This window comes from Rissa tridactyla, chromosome 3 (assembly GCF_028500815.1).
Source record: "Rissa tridactyla isolate bRisTri1 chromosome 3, bRisTri1.patW.cur.20221130, whole genome shotgun sequence".
NCBI classification, from domain to species: Eukaryota; Metazoa; Chordata; class Aves; order Charadriiformes; family Laridae; genus Rissa; species Rissa tridactyla.
The window spans coordinates 82,128,455-82,151,368 of NC_071468.1; the positions used below are offsets into that span (position 1 = coordinate 82,128,455).

Consider the following 22,914-nt stretch of genomic DNA (forward strand, 5'->3'; position numbering starts at 1 on the left):
CCAGGGAGACTGAATGCTCTTTGTGCTGACAAAAAGGCCCAAATCACTGGAGAGCGACTGACTGGACAAATCATTCATCTATGCAAATGCCAGCTGAAATGGTCAGATGCATTTATTACCCTCCTCATTATAGTAAACAAGGCAGGAATCGTGACTGGCAGTTATCAACTTGCCCTGAAGTGTGATTTGTTCTCTTACCACTATTTAAATGAGAGGAAGAAAGGCATGCCACCAGGGACTTTGTTGGTTTATAAAAGAGTAAATGTCACATAGCCCGGTGCTTAAAGACTTTTGATTGACAAATGTTTTATTTGACATATCAAACAATAATGGTTTTCATATCAAATAGTCCATATTTGTTAGCAGAAATTTAACCCTTGGAAGAGCGAGAACTGATTTTTCAGCCTGCTCTGAATCCAGATGGAAAGTTAGAAGTGAAAAGAAAGTCTAACTGGGTGGACCGGAAAGACTCACGCAGTACTGTAAAAAGATGGTTTTTAATGGAGGCTTCAAATGAACTGCTGTCTTAGTTGCATCAAGGAAGCATCTCACATTGGGAAGGCTAACTAGTGTATAGCAGAAGGAAATAAACCAGTGATTTTTTCCTAAAGGAAATACAATAGCAGTTTGAGACATGTAACCAGGACCTGCTTCATCCTCAAACTATGTTCCTGGGACATTTATGCTTGCATTTAGACAGGATATAGCCTGATTTGTTTGAGGAATGTACGGGTTCGATAACCAGAAATATTACTGAAAAAAATAAAACCAAACACAAAAGAAGCAAACCAGAACACAAATTAGAATTCATTTTAACAAGTACAGGTTTTCGTGTTGGGGATATGTCATTATTGAATATGAACCCATTATTATATAGGTGACTCTAAGACCCTGTATAAATATTTACAAAATCATATGTCCTCTGGTGTTAAACAAGAAATAAATTACATATGATTAAATGATGCTCCACATCATTTGCTGATGATGTCTTTTCACCTCTGTTAGTTGGTGCAAGGACCAGATTGAAAAAGCATGTATGCTCCATCCAAATGTGAATGTACACTTTGATTGTTTGCGAATGATCTCTTTCAGCTTTACAGAAGCAGGAGGACAAACTCTGAGTCAGATCCTTTAAACTATTTCCATCCAGATCAGTAAACTGGTTCTCAAGAATGAGATCCTGAAACTGAGGAAAAATGAGAGATTGTTAGGTATCGTAAGAGGAGAATAAAGCTCTTTGATGATGACTTTCAGGGAGGGGGGTGGGGAGCGATCCCACCTGCTTATATCTTCTAACCTATGCATACCGTTGAACTGAGATTCTGCAATCCAGGTAGCCTGGCAGAGAAATACTAAGTGGAAAAGAAGCTAGAAAAAGCGTATTGGAAAGATGCTTTGGGTTATCTCGTAAATACAGTGTGATTTTAATAATAGTATGAATATGAATAATACTGCTTATTAGCTAGCATGATAGAGGGAGGAATTTAAAACAAACAATGTCTATATAATGCTTTATGGCTCTTGCGAATCAAATGTTAACTGATTCATTTTCTCATTAGCTCTGTGAAGTAGTATCATTAATCCTCCTTTGTGATGGGAGAGCATCTGCATACGTAGATAGGTGATAGATATCTAAGGTCACTCAGCTGGCTGCAGCAGACCTAGGTGTTACTACCTAGACCATCTGATTTCCACTTGTGTGCGTAGCTATTACTGTATGCCAGGACTATGCACAGAGACACTTCCTACACGCTGAAAATGGATCACCACAGCATTTGCTTGTACTGCATACCTCTGCTATCAACATTTAAAGGTCCCTGCCTGTTAACATCATAAAAAAAGCACTTCTTGTCATTGTAGCTATCACTACTGTCATTAGAAATATAGGATTTTCCATTCTGATCTGAAATAAAAATTCTTAATTCCAGTATCCAGTGTGTGGAGGCAGGTTAGCCTGGCGCTTCAGAGTAATATCCTTGGCCAGTTGGGCTGTGCTGCCTTGCATATGGAAGGAATAATTCTCCATAGATATCCTGGAACCACAAGGACATCTGGTGAGATACACACCTTGCAGACAGAGGACTACAAATATTCTTGCTGATCACAAAATAATCCAACAGTAGTATTTGATTTTGTGACATCATACAAAGATATCAGAAGATAATTACTGCAAATATAGGAAAGAAAATATTCCCTTTTTTCTAACATAGCTTCTATGATTAGATTTAAGTGCCCTCTTGCGTTTCGTTCCTAATGTAGTCAGAATACACATATGAAAAATAAAAAGTCATTTGTTACCAGCATCCTCTTTATAGGCATTTTGAGATTACCCTTCTGTCTTGGGATCTGGCCAGCTCTTATTTATGGGAGTCTCTGCTGTGTCCCCATATTCCCCTTTTATCATCCTCATGCTCCTGATTTCTTCCTCAGTCTCTCAGAAGATGCCGTGCTTAAATGCTCCCATCGGTCTGCCATCAATCTCCTTCAGACCTGCCACGTCATTCCAGAGCTGTTGCTTCTGCAGGTCTTGAGGGTGCTGTCACAAGGGGCTGATTTAACGCAGTGGAAGAGGCAGACAAATGGTTAGCTGCAGAGACAGGACAGGCCAACGGAGCTTTGTAAAAGCTATAAATAGCATTCTTGGTTTCGAGGATTTTGCAACTGAAGAAGGCAAGGTGCTAATGAGGCAGGGAGGAGCACCTGCTCTTCGATGACATTGCTGGCCTCCACCTTCTCCACTGGAGAAAAAGTTAAAGGAGTTGATTAATATAGTTCAGGAAGGTTTCAGGATTAATTTTCAGGAATGTGAAGTAATCAACATTTTCTCAAGCAGTTAGTATGTTCAGTCAATAACAATGCCACCTTCAGGACTAACTATGTGCCCAGAATAAGTGATCATCAGGAAGACAGGGCCAGGACAACACTCAGTCTAAAGGGTTATAATAATAGGAGAGGGAAAAATCTCTCCAACAACACTGAATATCTTTCATTAATGCATACTGGAAGCTAACAGTAGGCAGCAAAAAAAACTGTTTCATTTTGCCTGTAATTCCAAGTAACTTGGTGTCCCCTGCGTGGAGGTGAGCGGGCTGCAAACACATAAGCAGTTTTCTGTGTATCCCAAGCCTCCTTAATCCGTGCAGGAGCTGCAGATGTCACTGCAGCTTCAGGCTTGGACTGATGATCCTTAGCTATGCCCTCCAAACAGTAAGGAAAGCTTTTGGTGCCAGGAAGCAAAGAAATCAATAGATTAAAAAAAACCCCAAACACGGCTCTTCTGGTGAAACTGCTGTATTTAAAAGCTAAGAATGAAATTGCGCTGCCATGAAAAACATATTCCAATGTTCTTAGCAACTGCACACTGTTACCTTGTTTTTAGATGAACTAATTAATTACAGTACCAGCAACTCACTGGCAAATCTCAGACATGATATGTTGGAGGAAAAAGCTCCAGGAAGAACTGACCTACCTACGATCTTCCTTAAGCGACTTTATAATGGAGTAATTCCAGTCACTTCAAAGGAGTTACCCTCATTCAGAAGTGTATAAATCAGTGCAAAAGTAGGCCAAATATTTTATATATATTTGTTGTCAAAAACTATTTAGCAGTCATAGTTATGTGAAATCATTGGCAGATGTGCTGAATAGCCAGAAACCGAAGGGGGAATGGAACAAATAAAACAAACTATGATGACATTTCTACATTAAAAAAAAAATGTTCCTTACACAGTCTGATCTGTATCCAATACCAAGATATTAATACCAGTCTTTTCATTATTCAGAAGTCTTTCAGCAACTGCATCCGAATTAACATAACCATCTATTTCCATGTGAGCAGGAATTCATGCTAATTGTACCTTAATTCCCCGGATGAATAATTGAGGTATCAGATGCAACAGCTCGAAAACCTAAATCTTGTTTAGTGCTAAAGTAACAAGGTCTAAGCCTTAAGTTAATCAAGAAAACTATACATAGGTCTTCATTAACATACCGGGAATCAATCCACAGCTGATAAAATCACAAACCATGCAGGTTTAACAGTATGCGACTCTATCATACTTAACTCAGTCTGAACACATCTGAGTCTTTAAAGTTTCACAGCGTTGGTAATTTCATAGCTAGGAACCATCATGTCCCATTATGCTATGAGTCCTCTTTCCAAAGCAATAATGATGTGTGGATGTGGAAAAGGGATTATTTTAAAATGATACCTAGTTTTACTTGTTTGGGATCAGCTAGCATTTACTCCTGCTTCACTGTATTTCTCCCTGGCAATGCTGCCCAGAAAACTTATATGTAGATGTCCGGCCCATCATGATTCATCTGCACACTGGTATGACAATATGTTGCTTGATATTGCTGCCTATTCACCCTCTCTCTGTAAATATTATCTAGATTACAAACCCGCTTCATCAACTATGTAAACCAGCCAAATTCTTGCAAGAAAATATGATAATTTCAAAAGCTAAAATATGCAAAATAGAAGGGAGCTAGCTAAATAAACTAAGACCTAAGAGTTGGAGAACTATGTGTAACTAACAGCACACTTGTTTCTGACTAGCTGTCAGACAGAAATAGAGCATTCAGCTCACTAAGGTAGAAAATTCCAGTATAATTAGTAGGCAAGAATGAAAAAAACCCCGAGATTCTTGGCTTTTATATTCTGATTGTTTGAATGCCAACACAGTACCCATGCATACTTCAGAAATGACTTAGTCCAGTGGTTTCTATTGCTGTAGCAAATTCATCACCAAACAGAGAATGCTTGGGTCAGACATACGGCTGTATTATTTTATATTTGCACTGTATCATACTTACGGGACTTTCACAAATTAAGGAGATCAAAAGCACTTCCTGCCAATGGGGCAGCGTGTGTGTGTGTGTGTGTGTGTGTGTGTGTGTGTGTGTGTGTGTGTGTGTGTGTGACTTTGAGCTGTTGGTATAGCAAGGAAAGGCAGGTGGCTACAAGCTTCTAGTCAGAAGCTGAAGCTCATTAAGTCTGTCCTGAAATTGGCTGCTAAAAGCTTATATATTTAGGGAAGCAACAGTCTCTTTTCTTACACATTACCTGCTGGAAACAAAAAGCTGAAAGAACACAACTAGTGACTTCTTGCCAGTTTTACACACCCACCCTAGCAATGAGTCCTCCTTCTCAATCCATTTTCTCTGTTTGCTCAACTTTCTGGAAAAATGCTTGAATGTCAAACTCAGTTGGATGACCTGAAGTCATTTATCCTCAACTCTGGGAGGCCTGAACTTCTGCTGATGAATAGACCTCATCTCTTTGAGAAGATAGGTTTCTTTTTTGTGCCCTTGCTTGCTGAAGAGGACTCATTAGGTTAACCAAGAGGTCATTAGGTCATTAACTGTCCAAGTTGTGGTAGATTTCCCATGACTTTTTAGGGCTTGTATACATTCAGAGCTCCCAGACTTTCCTTCGCTAAAATTCAGGAATAATTTGTTTTAAAAGAAGGCAGTGAAATAAGATGCTGAATTCTAATGCATATTCTGAACTCTTCCACCACAAAATAAGCTTTGCAATGTGTTTTGTATATTTCGTCTCCTTTCATTTGTTTGTGGTTTTTTGGTTGGTTGGTTGTTGGGCTGTTTGGTTTTGGTTTTGGTTTTTTTTTAATAAAACACAGCAAGCAGTAAAACCTCCTCAATTTTTCATGGGTAAATTTTCTTATATTGTCTTTTAATACATCACTTTTACTTTTTATACTTGTATGATATCTTTAGCAGTGATACTAAGCATATGGTTTTACTGTTGGCGTATTTATATGGCTGAAAGCAGCTTTTCTGCATGCAGTGGATGCACCTGCTATTTCTGAAAGAAAACTTTTGTACATCTGATCCATCACATTGGATGTCTAAGACATGAGTTGCAAAGCACCGCCATCAACTTCTCCATTCATTGACATTGATAACAATGCTCACATTGATCTGATTGGAACAACGATATGAGCTTCACAGTACTTCTTATAGTTTTCCAGGTTTCTCACTCTTGGGTGGAATCATCTTACTGTTTAGCATCTGTAACTCTTCAGCGCTGCTGAGCTCTGATTTGACTCATCATGCCATTGAAAAATGCGGCAGCAGTGGATGAGCCACAGGCAGCTTTGTAGCCATGGAGCACAACTGACCTATAAAAATATCTCTGGTCATATGAAAATATTATAAAGGGTTTAAAATAGTTATGTGATGTTTGATGAGAGGCTAACAATGTCTTTTTGTGAGGCTAAATGACACATCTGTATTGAAATCAATATGGCTCAGATCTGCAAACTCTGGAGTACTGCACTGCAGCTGTATCTATTCCCTTGGTTTTTGTGCTAAAAAAATGCACAGTGTGGACATTACACACATCTATCTCAAAACTACCAGTCATCTGCTCCTTGTTGCTAGTCAGTTCATACTGCCATTATGCAAGAAAATATGAAATGGCTGATACATTTCTAAAGAAAAAGTACTGGCATGATAAAGGAGACTTGAACTGATTAACAATTACTACCAATAAATATCATAAGCCTGATAAAATAGTCATGCTAATTGTTAGAACTTTCCTTTCATCATGAAATTACAGTAAGACCTTGTTCAAATGTACCTTGCAGCCCTCTAGTTGTTATGAAGAAGGAATCAATTGTCCCTGTTCCTTGAGCGTACACGCCTGTGATACTCTTCTGCACTCCTAGCAGGCTGCAAGGAAAGCCGAGAGACTAGAAGCAGCCAACAGTGCACCAGGAGCACTTAGCTTTAGAAATCTGACATTCAGAAGGTTAACGCAACAGGTCCGGTTTGAAGAAGGTAGGTGCTTTGCCAGAATTGCCTCTGGGAAAGTTTTTATGGCATAGACACCTAGAGCATTTACTTGTCTGCTGGAACAGAAAAATGGCGGTAGCCCAAGGGCTAAGGGAATTTCCTACTTATTCTTTCAATTGTTATTCAGATGTCAATGTTACTGTATATCTTGCTAAGATGTTATACAGGTTTTACATTCCCACTCTTAAATTTCAATTGAATGCAGTAACAAGCTGTGCAGTGTCAACACAAAAGCTTAATAAGATTGTATCTATCTCTGTCTCTTTAGATCCCTATATGAAGCCTATTTCTGGTTAAAATTAGCATATTATCCTTACTGGATCCTACTGCTGCTGACAAAGGATTCTGATTTAAAACTTGTCTGAAGGTTCTTGCACAACAACCTCCTTGTATACAGTAGATTACACTATCTCAGATTCCCTAATCCTCATTAAAAACCTCACGAAGACCTCAGTCAGCACATCCTTCCCAGGCTTTAGGATTATTGCTCATATTTCTGCAGAAAGACAAAAAGGAGAGAGGAAAGATTTTTAACCATGATATGCCCAGGTAATACGGTATTTTAATAAACTGGGCTTTTCTCATTCTTTATGCTTTTTCCTTAAAGCTTAATTACATATCATGCGGAGTGCTTCCACAGTAAGGGCAGTGCTTAGCCATTCAAACGCTGAAACTGTTATTGTTCTATAATTTGATAATGTATACTAGGTACTTCACAGGAGACATAACAAGGCATTGCCCTTGCCCCAGCAAGTCTATAGCCTAAATTGCGTGTGATCTACCGAGAACCAGTGCCAAACAGCACAGACACAGATGAAATACCGCAGTAGTTTAATCGTGTATAAAATTTAAGCACATACTTGTACTGTGGCACATTCTTCTCTTTATCTTTTAATAAAAATACAGGAAAATAAAGATAAAATGCAGCAAATATGATTACCTATCCAACATGCCGTTTTCATAGAGCATAGCAGAGAGGGGATGCTATGCAAAATATTGTTACATGGGAAAAAAACCTCATATGGAATAACAAATTTCCCCTGAAAAAAATAAGAGTTCGAGCTGCCAAAGAAACCAATGACTTGTTAGGCCCGGCTCATGGAAACACCTACAAATATGTTTAAATTTACTCAGTGAGGAGTTTCATTGACTTAGTATACTTTCTCTTCCACTTCAAAGAATATATGTAATTTCACATATCAAAAAGCAGTAATGCCAGTCCAAGAGGCAGTGAGATGTTTCCCATGCTGGGTTAATATCCTGGGATGCAGAGGAAGCCAGAGAGAACAACTCACACCAACGGCAACAGTGTTATGCATATGCATTCAGCGCTGCTTTGCAGTTAACACTTGGCTAAGTTTGTTGTATTAAAAATAACTCACAGATTAAAATGATGTCATTATTTTTGGGGTTCAATTTAACATGTTAAAATACAAAGCTTTGCAAAGTGATAACAAAATTCAGATCAGTTTCCTGCTGGGAACAGGAACTGGTGACTGGTTTTTTGCATGATTTATTTATTTAAAAAAATGTTTTCTCAACTGATATGTTAGAAATAGCAACACAGGCCTCTCTTTTTTTTGCAAACTTAACTAGTGTTACCCTGTTTTCAGGAGAAGCTGTTGACTAACTCCTTACCCAAGGTTCAGGTAAGCTTCATTGCTTAATCACCAGATTCTTCATTCTCACTAAAAATTGCTTTGCTATGTGTGCTTTTTTCAACAACCACCTTGCCTGGAAAAGTGGATCTGGACATCTTCTGGGAGCGTAGAACATAAAAGAGCCTTGGAGCTCCCAACCACCAGACACAATAGCTGTTGTGGTGGGATCTTTACCTCCTCCTATGTAAAGTTTCCCTCTGGACATTTTTATCAGCCACCACAATGGCACCTTGTGGTGACAAGTGAGTTAAAGTACCTGACTGTGGATCCAAGACCCAGCCACATGTCTTGGGAGTCAAAAGTAATTGAAATGTCACTGGTCGTATAATTCCCTTGCATGCCTTTGGTAGACACAGACATAACTTAATCACATTTAACCACACCAGTTATATGGCCTTCCCATTCTTCATACTTAATTTTGAAATTACAATATTCCTACTGAGTTCAGTAAGATTTCCCCCTAATGAGCAAGCCATAGCACTGCTTATCATAAGGACCAAAAGCTGAAGGAGAAGCAGGATGCTGTTAAGACATGAATTTGGTGATTACAAAGTTTGATTAACACACAGAAGATAAATCTCACTGTTATTTTACAAATGGAAGGTTTCCTGTACTGTTGTACCAGTGTATTTCATTCCAACACAAAGGACCCTTTTTGGAACATATTCTAGCCCTAGCTTTGTTGCTGATGTGTATGTAGAAATGGGTATAAAGTGTTTATGTGGCATAGCTCACTGGAAATTATCCGCCAGCTCCAGATGCGGATAACTGTTGAATAAAAACAGATCATCAATTGATTTTTACAAAGGCTGTGGAATGATAATCTGACAGTAATTTGGAGCACATCTTGAATGCACACAGCCTGGATTTGAGACAGCAGCCTAGACAAAAAGGACACTGTCATCCAATGTCATCTGTCCCCTTCAATAAATACTAGCATCTCCCCGTAGTTTTAAAAATGCTACCTGCTGTCGGACAACCTCTGTGAATAACGATGAAGTTGGTTCTGTAATTTGTCTAGCCTGGTATGGATGCGTTCAGAAATAGCACATCATATTTGCCATCTGAAAGCTTGGGGATAGTCTACACTAAGCGGAGAGAGGTGTACCTCCAAAGAGCAGTTATCTCTTGTGTATCTTAGGCACCTGTCATAGGAGTGAATGAGACATGGCTGGAGGCAGCCATGTCTCCCCGTGGGTTATAGAATAAGCCTAGCAGACTAGATCAAACATACAACCTTTACGAAGCTAAATTTAAGTGATAATTCCAGCATTTGTGAACTGGAGGGTGAATGGAGAGAAAAACTTTTCTTATCCTTCTATCTTCTGCACTGACACGGAACTCAATATAGTCTTAAAATAAACACTGTATAGGAATGATTTGGTCAAACATAGACTTCTGTACAGATACCTGAACTAGCTGCCTGCTTTCCCTTTGTAGCCAATAGATAGAAATGGATGTTCTTAGGTTCCTGTTCCTAGGTGATACATTTCATGCTAAAGTAGAAGTCTTAAATGGGTTAGATAAATTGTGCCTTCAAAGTGTCCCCTTCTCTTAATTGACCAGAAAGGGAGCATAGTATATGTACAAAAACCAAAATGAAAATAATAAAATAAACAAATCACAAAAATTTAGCTTCATATCTAACCCATTTTCTGACTCATCAAACTTATTCATAGTCTTATTTCTGATTTTATTTTTTTTGTATTATGAATTCAAATTTTGGGGTGGACACTGTCTGTGAAGGTAAGTATTGAAAGCACCTTTATAAGCACTCTGTAGCTACCCCCTGACTGTAGGGTAGGTGTGAGGCTAAGTGCCGCACAAAGGCACGCTACGCTGCTGCCACTGGAACCTGAAAAGCCTACCTTCCTCCTCTGTACAAGAAATGCCTTAAAAGTTGGGGCTAAAATTGCTATTTTAAAATAGGACAGTGGCTTCTAAAATATGTATTTCTGTATATTTCTGTGCGTGCAGGTACATGAATCGCCTACAAACCGGTCACCCTGGCATGTCTGCTTCTGGAAAGCAGGGTTGTGTAGCAGCCTGCCTGCCACTACAGTTAGCAACACAGAAGCACTCTATCCTAAATTTACAGATTTCTATACTTGGCATTTATGATAAATGTATAGAATTTATATTAAAGCATTATATCAAAAGTACCTTAGATGTCAAGTATTTTGAATCTTTTCTGTTTTTTTAGAATTATTTTTGACCACGTAGTCAAAGTCAGCATCACTATTTTCTACTGTAACTGAACGGTCCCAGGTACCATCTTAATGTGGAGCATCCATCGCCGGAGACAGGATGAGGCCAGACGGACTGACAGCAATTTTGTCGATCACCTCAGGAGCTGGAATCGGAAGTGGCAGTTGGGAGAGAAGGCACAAGTGCTTGGGCATGCGTAGCAAATTAGAGGATATGGAAGCAAAACATGACACTTCCTCAGCAATATGCCAGTTAGGGACCCAAGAGGCACCACAATTCGCTGGAGCAAGTGCTCATTAAGAGCAATTAAAATCAAGGCTGCCCTTATGACACGCCAGGGACTCGAAAGCCCCACGTTAAAAGCATGATCCGGTTGGGCCAGGGCTTAGGGTGAGACATAAGGAGGAGCTAAAAAGTGTTGTGAGGAACCAGGCCGGGGCTTGCCAAAGGGCAGGCGGCCTTCCACGGCCGCTGAGGGAGAACGAAACAAGCCAGAGGGGGCTTGAGCCACAAACAGTACCGGAACAATAACGGAACAGCAACACACACACCCCCCCCGCCCCCCGCTTTACTTTTTGCAAGTAAAATAAAGAACGGGCCACCGGGCCGAGCCCAGGCCTCCCGCCGGGGCCCGCCTGCCGCCGCCCTCAGCACGGCAACGGCAACGGCAACGGCAACGGCAACGGCCACCCCGCGCGGAGGCGCGGGCACGCGCAGCTGGCGGCCCCGGCCCCGGCCCCGCCCCCGCGGCCGCCCGCCGCCGCCGCCGCGCCTCTTCCTCCGCCGCTCCGCCCCCGCCGCCGTGCGGGGCTTCCGGCGGGCGCCTGGTACGGCGGCGGCGGCCCGAGCTGCTCCGCCCTCCGGACGGGGTAGGGTGGCGGCTCCGCGCCGGCGGGGGAGGGCCGGATCGCGCCGCGCCGCTCGACCGGGGCCCCTCCCCTCGGGCCGCGGCCGCGGGAGGGGGACAGGGCGGCAGGTGGCGGGCCCCCACCTTCGGCGCCCCCGCCCGGCCTGGCAGCGCCGCCGGCCCGCCGGTTATCGCGGCGGCGGGGCCGGCGCGGGTGTCGGTCGGAGGAAGTGGCCCGGCGGTGGTTGGCGGGGCCAGGGCGGGCTGTCGGCGCGTCGGGGAGGGAGGGGAGCCGGCGGGCAGCGGCGGCAGCGGGGCGAGGGTGTCCCCTGGGCCTCGGCGAGACCCTGGGTGGAGCGCAGGTGCCCGAGGGGTGCGACGGGATAGGGAGGAGAGGGAGCGGGGCGGGAGGAGCAGGGATGGAGGCGGAGGGAGCTGGGGCACCGCGGGCGGTGCAGAGCCCCGGGAGCGCCGGGCCCGCCTCGGTAGGCGGGAACCGCCCCGCGGTCCCTGTGGTGTTACACGGGGTACGTGTACCTGGTTACCCCATTGCCCGACCACAACACGACAGAAGCAGGGTGGGAGCTTAACTAGCAATATTTATTTTTATTATTTTTATTTTTTTTTTAGGTATGTACTTTGGGGTGCTTCACTTCGTGTGAGTTGTTGTCAGTGCAGGCTGATGAAGGGACAGTGGGAGGTAACGGCCGCTGGTGCAGTGAGGAGGCAGCTGACCAGCAAGTAAATACTAGACAAAATATGACCATATGGAGAGGTAGTACAACGTTGTGAAGCGAAAAATGAGCAGACAAATGCACTTAAGTTGCATATCGAAAGTAGTATTGAATAGGGATATATGTATGTATTTTTTTGGGGGTATGAGGAGGACGGTTTCACTATAGCTGGAAGGGCAGTTGTACAAAATGAAGTGGTGTAATGCTGGTGCCTTCAGGCTTTGCATAAAATGAGTCATTTCTAAAAGGGGCTACCTGATGATGATTTACCCATGTTGAGAAACAGTTTCTTGTTACGTGTGAACGCAATCTCTAGAAGGCCGGGTGGTCACCTGGAGCGTGTAATAGATGCCTGAGGAACTTTTGTCTCCATTACACCATTATGCCAAAACATGCGATGCGTTCTGGTCCTAGCAGGAAGGAACAGGCAATCAGTGAAGTAACCTGAAATTCTTGGATTTTGCATGTTTTGGTGCTCATGACAGCAACACAAGCAAGATTTTAAGTAGATAGAATTGTCATAATGTTCCTTTTTTTTTTTTTTTTTGAAACTATAAATTTTTAAGTTGCAAATACGTAAAATAGCTATCTTCTTAGTGCCAGAACACATTACAGGAATAAACACAGCAAGTAGGACCTGAGTTTAAAGCATACTGAAAGAGCTTATTAATTTTTAATTAATATTAGCTTCTAGTTTCAACAAGTTGAGTGTAGATGTTGGTATAATCTAGGTAATTAACAGCGAGAGATGCTAACCTGGGGTAAAAATACTCTGTTTTAGCCTCTAATGTAAGGATCCAGTATTCCCTCTGTGCATTAATGTACAAAGATAATTAAGAGATTTTCCATTTACCATCTTTTATCTAAGACGCATATGTTAAATTGCATTAATCTTTCTTCAGAGACAATACAATCTATTCTTTTTGTCATTTATATGTTCTTTGTAATTTGTCAATGTTGCTGTTTCTTTTATAGTCAAATGAAAGAAAACTCTGCACAGTACTCCCAAATGTGAGATTAGCAAAGCAGGCGTAAAGAGGAATTACTACCTCTCTGGCTTTAAAAATCAAACCTGGTGTATACATGACTTGTATATACAACATTTGCTTCTCTTGAAATAGTACAAACTCATGTCTAACATACACAATGCCAGGGATGGCTCAGGGACGAAATATGCCATCTTTCATTTTTTTCTGTGTGTAACAGCTGTTACTGGTTACGTTTTTACATAACGACCTTCACTTTGCAGCCCCTCCAAACCCCCAGTATTTTTCTGTATGTTTCCCACCTTTTCTCAGCAGTCTGGCTGGTGAATAACTAAGTACAAAATGAATATGTACAATAATCATTAACAGGAGGGGTTGCTTGGAAGCTGGAAAATAGATCTGTGTACATAAACTCCCAGTAAAAAGAGGCAAAATAGACTGAAGAGATCTAGAGCTTTTGAATGCTTTAAGTTTAATTAGTGCCTGTTCCAATGATATCTGTAGAGAAACCATAAGACATTTTCCTTTATCAAGGTTTGTTGTGTTTGAAAGAAGGAAATAGTGAATTACAGTCTTAGAAGGCTTTCTGTATGTATGAGAAGAAGGGGTTAATCATAATAGAAAAAGGGAATTTGCTTATGTAAGTGAAATAGTTGTCAATTAAATAATGATCAGAATAGGAGAGATTGTAAATAATGTGATGGGCTCTAATGTATTTTCAAAGAAGGTAGCCCCTCTCTCTCTCTTAGGCAAGTTTTATTCCAGGTCCAGTCCAGTCTGGTTCTCTGGAGTCCTGTCGGTCTTGTAAAACTAGAGGTGACATTTCCATGGCCCTTCAAGCTGGTCTGACTTGGGGCTCTTGCAGTTTTACTCTCCCCTTAAGTCAGCACTGACTTCATGTTGGTTCGAGGAGATGACCAGACTGAAAACTACACTTGCTTGCGGGAGTGGTTGGTGTCTGGCTGGAGGAGCCCCAGGACTCATCTGGCTCCTCAGCAGCACTGTCTGGAGAGGTAGCTGTGAAGCAGAGAGGGACAGGCCTGTGCAAGGCAGAGCTCAGGCAGCGCCAAGAGAGTTTGGGGAGTGGGATCTCGTCTGGAAGTGCAAATTGGGCATGTAGGCATAGGATAGCACCTGACAATGTCACTGTAGTGTGTTGCCTTATGTTTCTAACCAAACCGTTGTGCCATCTGTGGTGACCGCTGAGGGTCCTGATATTTAATAGAGGCATTTCAATCTATGTAATGGTATCTTGACAGAAAAAATATTATGATATGAAAGAAACCAAATAGAAGAAGTAGAAGGCTGCTGCTTGGGAGGATACGTTTAAAAGAAACCTTCATTAAGCTTCAGTTTGGCATAATTATGCCTGTACAAAAGAAAATGAATAATACGCAACAGGCCAAAGATGCTGACAGAGATTGGAAGGTGTAGTTGCATAGGCCCAAATGGATCTCTTAAAAATAATCAAGCAGTTTGGGGGAGAGGGGACTTTTCCACATAAACTTTGCATGTACATGAACTGCTCTGCTCCAGGGCTGTTTATCCTCATGCTTTGCATAGGCCTGAGTCTGGATTTTCATCTTTTTTTTGCAAAGTTAAATCCCTTTAATTGGAAATCGGGTTGACCTGTGGTAGTTCCTGAAAAAAACCTCTCTATATCATCTGGTCCTACTGATCTGCATTTAATGTAATTCTTTCACTAGCTTATTATCCTTCAACCTCCTGAGCAATTTTTCATTTGTCTTTTAACTACACACAATTCCTGATGCTTCTTTTAAAATGCCAAAAGAAGACTTTCTATTTCTGTTGCAGTCCTAATGCTTATTTATCCTTCTTTTATAATAGTTTTCTGTTTCCTTTTACTTGTTATAAACTACTAAATCCTATATTGCTTTTAACTCTTGAGAAGTAATTTTCTTCCACTTGTATTGCTTTTTTAGACAAATATGTTTTTCTGGAAACTGTATGCTTTGCCTTGTTTCTTCCTACTTCATAACTTTTGAGCTTGTTGACTGATGTCAGACAAAGTGGCATCAGTCTCAAGGATATCAAATATTTACAGGTTATATGAAAATCATCACGTTGGTAGCGGGGGAAGGACCCTAATTAATGTTTCTGCTGATGGAAAACCTGCAGCATGATTGCAAGTTATCTGCTCTGTTAGACCCGACTTAAACTGAGCAGACAATTCATGTATGGCTCTGAACCAGCCGGCGGTTATGCTGCCCTTTGACAAGCTGATAGGGAGCACAGCTGGGTTTTGCAGCAGCTCCGGGCTCTGGCCAGAAGCAGAGTGAAGTTTGCAGTGCAGATGTGAAGATGTGCAGGATGCGTAAATAATTTGCACCTGATCTTGAAGTACCCCAACTGAACGATTCTTAAAATTGAGCTCTGTAAAGCCATAATTTCCATGGAACAGCCTTCAAACCATGTTAATCAGTGAAATTTTGAGTTAGAAGCTGGTGTATCTGCTGGTTGGCACACGATTCCAGGGCTTGACAGCAGTAAGTTTGTTGAAGTTTAACGTCTGTTGGCATATTCTGTAAATGGTTTTTTTTATGTTTTAAGAGGGGAAAAATCCAGAAGGAGAATGTATTTGTAAGCTTCACTTACATCTTACAGCAGCTCCATGCTAAAAAGATAAAATACCAATTTTCAGTTTGGAGTTGGTTTTTTGGGTGTTTTTTTTTAAGGAGGAGAGATTGGGGGTTGTGCTGCTTTTTCCCCAGTGCCTTTTCTAAAACTTTGTTCAACAGGATGTTTGGGGGAAATGTGACATTATTGGGTTTTGGCATTCCAGGAGAGCTTGAAGTGGATCCAGCCTATCGTCTTATGCATTCCCTTCTGCACTGAGTGTCAGGAGTAATTCATGTTGTTGACAGCTATGTCAACATGTGAAACTGAGTGAAGGACAGGAACTAAACAAAAAGCTAATAATAGAAGAGGCAAGAAAGTGAGAAGTGAACACTTCGTTAGTAAACTTTCTCGCTGTCACGAGTAAGAGGGTCAAATAGTGGAGCCTGTCCTTATCTGTTACTGCAAGCTCCTTCTTGCTGGCAACGTTCAAGCGAAAGAGCTGTTTGTACACCTCTGTGCGTTTTGTAAGTATTGGAAACAAGCAATCTACCCAAGAAACACGCACAGTGGATACAAGAGTTACTTCGATTCATCTCTATTTTTTTAATTATTTACCCTACTTTAAGCTTATGCTTCCAAAAACTCTATAAAGTATAATCTCACTTGTACCCATTGCAAACATTAAATATATGGTTTGTCTCCCAGGCAATGTAAGGCATGATGTTAGTTGTTGTTTCATGCAGCTTCTGCAATAGAAGAGTAATTTCTGTTGGTTCAGTGATTACTATACCATGTATCCCATGATTAACAGGCAACTCTAGTACAGGCTGTTGAAGAAACATTTATTCTATTTTGAGACATGCTTAGTCATCCCTGTTTTGGCCTCTAACAGGTTACGGGCGTTGCTCCTTATTCTTTCCTAGTAAATCCCATGGACGGGCTAATCCAAAGGTCAATTTGTGAGAAACAGTCTCTGGTACTGGAGGATGGGAATTCTGGAGTGCTATGTTACTGCCCAAGTGTCTTGTGTATCGCTAGCAGAAATCGGAGAATATGTTCCATGTTTCCTTGTGTGTTGGTAAATCTAACAGTTTACATCATGCAGGTATGGAGCGGCTGCTAAATATGGGACAAGCATATGTAAGAGGATCTTTATTAGTAGGGAATATGATACAGCCCTTCTGTGTCCTAAAGGCAACATTCAGATATAAATATTTGTTCACCGTTGTAAATAGAAAACTTTAGTAAAGAGGCTTACCTTTAATTTGTATTTTTCTAATCATTAAGCCTGCTTGTTTATTTGTGTTACTTGTTTATTGGTGTAGGCAGTGTAAAACACATTCATAACCTTAATTACCTTAATTATTAGCATGTTTTGCGTTGATTTTTTCAGGTGGTCTTGTGTGCATCTCTAGTACATTTTGCGTCTAACTGAATTGTTACATAAATGAAAATATTTTCTCTTGTCAGAAATAAAATGCTTTCTATGGGGACTTCTGCTTCCGGTGCTGGGACTCTTCAGAAGGCTTACTTTGTTGCTTGGCTTAAAGGAAGATGATGTTGTTAATGAATTATGAGCATCCTTCAGGAGGCTGGTGACCCTTCTGTCATTGGTGAATGCTGTCATGGACAACTTCAAAGGGTAAAGACAATATTTTTGTGAGATGGTTTCAAGCTAGTGCTGTGATACAGGAAGCGGTGGGTTAAGTTTTTGGTTTAGATTAACTGCCCAAAACTCTTTACACTCTTAAGACCATTCACAAATCATGGGAAGAAATTAAAGGAAACAATTTGTTGGAGTAGCTGTCCAATTTCTATATGAGCTGTCTTTGAAGGGCGTATTTACTTTTCAGCTCATAACGTAGTATAGATATACTTGAGCTGGCTTGAAGTGAACTAATTTGGGTCCTGGGAGATGTCTTGTTGCAGAATACAAGCAGTGAAGTAACTTGGGTTTTGTTGAGCTGTGTACTGCTGCAGCATGACCTGAATACTTTGTTTACAGCCAGTTTGTTTTTTTTGAAATACAGTGCAAGTATTTCAAAACTATACTACAAATAATTTTATCTGTACCTTCAGATACTTTACCGTTGTTTACTGCAAGGGCTAGATTTCATTTTATACTTGATTTCATTTCCATAAGTCAGTACAAGATTTTTTCTTGTTGTAAATCCCTGAAAATAATGCTTAATTTAATCATTAGTCTTTTTGTTGTTTGAGGGCTAGTTTTGGCTAATGTTTCTTCATAGTCATCTTTTTTTTTTTTTAAAAACGTAGTAAATGGGAAGCTACACTTAGTAGCTTCCAACTAAATAAAATGTAATAGTTTATTAATGTGTCTTAAATGTAATAGTTTATTAATGTTTTAGTGGCAGTATTTTGTTTAAGATGATATTTGAAAGTGTATAGTTTGCTTTCTAATGTCTTATCTGTTCACTATGTTTATGCATTCTGTGTTGTCAGCTCTTTTCCAAAACACCACAAGCAGTTAATGCACTTTATAAAGGACTCCTGACCTTTTGCATCTTCCTAAGTCATATCTAGATGTCACCAGTGTTTCCCATGTTAACAGTTCTGAGCATGTTTTACTATATGTGCCTTCGGCGCCGAGCTAGGACAGCGACGAGAGGAGAAATGAACAGCCGGAGGGCTATTGAATCAAACACCAGAGCCTTACCTATCAATGTTGAAATAGTTCAGTACGCCAAAGAAGTGTTGGATTTCAGCTCTCACTATGGTAGTGAAAACAGCATGTCATACACCATGTGGAATTTAGCAGGTATTCCAAACGTGTACCCGAGTTCTGGTGACTTCACTCAGACAGCTGTCTTTCGAACTTACGGGACCTGGTGGGATCATTGCCCTAGCGCTCGGCTGCCGTTCAAGAGGACGCCACCCACCTTCTGTAGCCAGGACTACGTGGAACTAGCTTTTGAGGAACCAGTTTATCCCACTGCAGTGCACATTCTGGAAACCTATCATCCTGGAGCTGTAGTTAGGATTTTGGCATGTTCTGCAAATCCTTACTCACAAAATCCACCAGCTGAAGTAAGGTAATTTTTTTTTCTCGTTTATGCTTTCCTGTAAGATGTTGAATACTACAAATAATGCTGTTTAGCGAACTTCTTCATATTTCTCTATTTTATATCTGACCCACTAACATTTTCTTTATTTCTGTATGTTTTTAAAGCTGTGGTGACATGTTTTTATAGCAGCTTCAGAGATGTAGATTTTTTTGGTAGGAATTAATGCAAATCCTAATATCAGATGTGATGCGTGTAATGATAGTTTTTGTGTTAGAATTTTTATGAGCGATAATTATTACATATGTACAAAAATCACTTGTGAAATGGCAGTTCTTCTGAGTTCTTCTGCAATAAGAAAGGCAAATCGTTTAGAAGAGGCAGTGGATTCATGGTTGCTGTATCATCCTGCTTCAAGTAGCCATAAACTCTTTCTTCGCTCTGCATGCCTTAGGTTTTATGCATAGTACAATCAGGCACTATAACTATTCATGTGGAAATGAGGCTAAAAACAGAAGCACAGAACAGTCAGACAAAAGGTAATACCATTTGTATTCCTGTAGGACGTTGAATACTACAAATAATGCTTTTTCGCGAACTTCGTATTTCTCTGTTTTATATCTGACCCACTAACATTTTCTTTATTTTTGTGTGTTGTCTTTATTTCTGTGTGTAACAAAAGGTAATACCATTTGTCTGATCTTTATTTTTGGCTAGATAAAAGGGTGTGAGCTGCACTTCATTTTTACACTTGCTTCATGGACTAAAAGAAGCTGATTTCATCCTGTTGGTTTTCCTCATAGCAGGAACTCCTGATGAAATTCCAGTTGGGGGGACGGGAGTATGGGGACCTGGGGAATGGTGAGATAATAAAGAAGAACACTCTGTATAGTAAGATAGTATGCTGCGGGGCAATACAAGGATATAATTATGAGTAATAAGCTAGTGATATTTTATGAAAATGTCTGTTCAGATTTTGGTTTGTAAAACAATACACTTCTTTTAGTTTTGTGTAAAGACCAAGAAGTGTTGAAGGAAAGCTCAAGAAATGTTAACTGAAGGAGTTATTTAGTCAGGTGCGTTTAAAAAAAAAAAAATTATTCAAAGAGCTAAAAGAAGATGGAAGTGAAAATATTAATGTAAAACTTTCTGGGATGTGCTTTATGATGCCTCTTGGGGTGTGGTCAGAGTGAGAACTCAGACTTTGCCTTCTTCATAAAAATGGACGAAGTTTCAATGTTAGAAGTGTTGTAAGGACTTTTTTTTCTGAACACCAATGTAGAAAGGGCAGGTCTTTAGAAAGGTTCCTTTTCACCAGCACTTACTTTGATATAAAAACCACCATTTGACCATCAAAAATGGTGAAGGAAAAAGTCTATTGAGACTTGTTTAAATGTTATACTTAGTGGATTACACTAGTCCAGCTGAGTAATCTTTTTTCTTCCTCCTTGTTTAGTATTTAAAACACCAGCTCATCCAAGACTTTGCTGTGTGCAAAAGCTTCTAACTTAAAAGAGGCTCTGTAAGCAGTCCATGCTCAAGAGAACTTTATATATTCTTGTAGAAAAATGGCTATAGCCCACATAGTTGGACAATGTGTTGCTCTGTTGCTCACTTTATGCTTCACTTGCATGAAAGAACCACTTATGCACGTGGTCAGAATACGGTCTTTAGTCATGTTCTTCTGGTGCATTGAATACTGCTATCAGTTAACAGCTTTGTATGACACTGTCTTTTATGCCAATTATATATGCCAATTTATTTTTCTTTATTTTAACCAACTTCCAGCAATTTGAGGATTCTCTGTTCTCTCATATCTTTTTCTGCTTTAAACACAGAAGACATTACATCACTCTCCTCTGCATAAAACAATTTTTAAAAATCATAAATGTCAGAGAAACTGCTGTCTTTGCACATGGAGGCTTTTTGTGCTTTTCATCAGTGCAACTCACACCTTGACTGGTGAGAAGCATTTGGTAATTTCTTAAACTATGGTAGTATCCATGTACGAATTTCTTATATGCATTGTCTGAGTGCAGAAAATCCACGCAAAAATAAATAGCCTGAGATTAAGGGAATATTGTAGCAGATAGTCTCAGTTTTTATATGGCAAAGAAATCCCATTGTGTTGTATTGTGCTACGATTACTATACTGGTGTAGCCTTGAGATTTTGTACTGTGGTGCACATTCTGTGTACTTAGGGTTTGGTGACAACGATGAGTCCCTCTTTGTCCAGTGGAAGAGGCGGAGCTCCACACAGGCGTGATGGGGACACTGCACCTGACACTGGCATGAGCTGAACCCAACTAAGAGAATTTTATTTGTTTCTCATAGTGTATTAGATTGATGGACAAAGATACAGCTAGCTTCTGTGATGAGGAAAATGTTTTCTTTCCTGGTTTTTTTTCCCTCCTCATTTACCCAGAAGGCTTACTCTTGGTGATTCCCTAATGGCTGCTTTGGTGTCAGCCCTTTTGAAACATTCTGATACTCGTAATAGCTGCTGTCAGAGAGGAAGAGTTTGTGTATTTTTAAATGGGAGCTTTCAAGTCAGAAATAACTTTTTCAGAAGTTTTTCAACTTTCTTCTTTTACGAAAATATCTTTGCTTCTTAAATTTGGAATATAAAAGAAAAAATTGGTCCATGTTCTTCTTCTGTCATGGTCTTTTTTTAACTTGACAGTTTCTCTTATCTCATGTACGTTATAGTGACACCACATATTCATATGCTTTTATAAAAGCTCAAAAACAGAGATTCCTAACTAGTCTGGGATGGGTGGCTGTGCTTGGGGTGGTGTTTCACAGCATATGTCCTTACTGCTATGTGATGATGACTTTTTTAGTAGATTGGAGATTGTTTTGTGATTCTTTTTTTTCTTGTTTTCCATAGATAAAGTACAACACTGATGAGGTTGTTTCTTGCAAGTGAGATACCATGATCATTTGACTGGCTGGGAGCAGTTCCAAAAGTACCAGTGGCAGCATTCTGCCTTTTGTATTCCCGCTACTTATTTCCATTTAATATAATTTCTTTAATGTTGTTTAGAATTTTGTTAGATGCTCTTTTGAGCAAAATTCCAAGTTTGCTTTGTAGGTGAACGGCTTTGCTCAGTATTTCCTAGCTTAGCTGTGTTTGCTGCATGCAAGTTTCCTTACTCTTTCTGAAGGTCTTGAAGCCTGTAGAGGCAGAAGCTGCTGCAACCAGAGGAGCAGGCTAAGGAAGATGGACGAAGTAGAAGGCTCCTTCTCCTTCCATTAGGAAGTTCATTGTATTTAGGCAATAGGCGCTCTCTCTGAAAGTCTAATCCAGGTGGGAATGTTGCAGATTTGTTTGCTGGCAGACAAGAATTGGGATCCGAATGTTTGATGAAAAAAAAATAAAAAATCCCCCGTTCTGATAAAAGGAGTGAAACCAGAAAGGCAGTGTACTGAATGTAAAATATCGTGAGTCTCTCGCTTGTAGAGAGCGGCATTCAGATGGTTCTTTTGCTTTACCTTTTGTTCCCTGTGAATCTCAGATGAAGGCACCCAAAATGCTGCTGATACCATCAACACATTAGAGTGTGATAAGGGACCTTCAGGGCTGAATCTCACCTATGTGTAACACACAACTTAAGTTCTAGCCATTTGCATCCTTACTTATAACTTGTTTTGACATCTTCAGGGAAACAGCTTTTTCTTGTCCGGATGACTGTCATAGAGGAATGAATTCTGGGTTCGTGGGACACAGTCATTTTTGAGAAACTCATGAAAAGTTCATGTGGACAGGGCAGTTATTTGAAATATCTTTTGCTATTTAAAATGCCCTGAGCATTCTTGGAGTCCTGTCTGCTCTCTGTGCTATTTCAGAATTGAACTCTCAAAGTAGGAATGAAAATCTGCAGCATACTCCCTCATAGTAGTTAGACTGCTGTGAATTTACCACCTTGATCTGAATGGTTCTAAAACTGTCCTCATGATCACTCTTCCCTGCCTTTTGTATTTACGAACTCTCAGCTGTGGCCAGGGGTGCACTTTCCAGGTTATGTTGAACCTAGGGTGCTGAAGCATCC

At 40.4% G+C, this 22,914-nt stretch overlaps 1 protein-coding gene and 1 long non-coding RNA gene across 4 annotated transcripts in view; one reads left to right on the top strand and one right to left on the bottom strand.

Moving 5' to 3' along the window:
* Positions 1 to 348: 348 nt before the first annotated feature.
* LOC128907130 (uncharacterized) lies at positions 349 to 11,363 on the bottom strand. Its single transcript, XR_008465480.1, has 3 exons — positions 11,264 to 11,363; positions 10,647 to 10,836; positions 349 to 2,738 (listed from the first exon to the last, which is right to left on the bottom strand). It is a non-coding gene; the product is annotated as an uncharacterized LOC128907130 (long non-coding RNA).
* A 123-nt stretch (positions 11,364 to 11,486) lies between these two features.
* Positions 11,487 to 22,914, top strand: part of FBXL4 (F-box and leucine rich repeat protein 4) — a 67,745-nt gene continuing 56,317 nt past the window's right edge. Inside the window, exons 1-5 of one of the 3 annotated variants that reach the window (XM_054194146.1) lie at positions 11,513 to 11,560; positions 12,169 to 12,279; positions 15,324 to 15,765; positions 17,309 to 17,480; positions 18,302 to 18,891. In XM_054194146.1, the coding sequence (XP_054050121.1) occupies positions 18,383 to 18,891 (509 nt within the window). In that variant the 5' untranslated portion in view covers positions 11,513 to 11,560; positions 12,169 to 12,279; positions 15,324 to 15,765; positions 17,309 to 17,480; positions 18,302 to 18,382. Of the gene's footprint in view, positions 11,561 to 11,746; positions 11,901 to 12,168; positions 12,280 to 15,323; positions 15,766 to 17,308; positions 17,481 to 18,301; positions 18,892 to 22,914 lie in introns of those variants that run through there. The other 2 variants (XM_054194145.1, XM_054194144.1) reach the window with 2 other exon arrangements.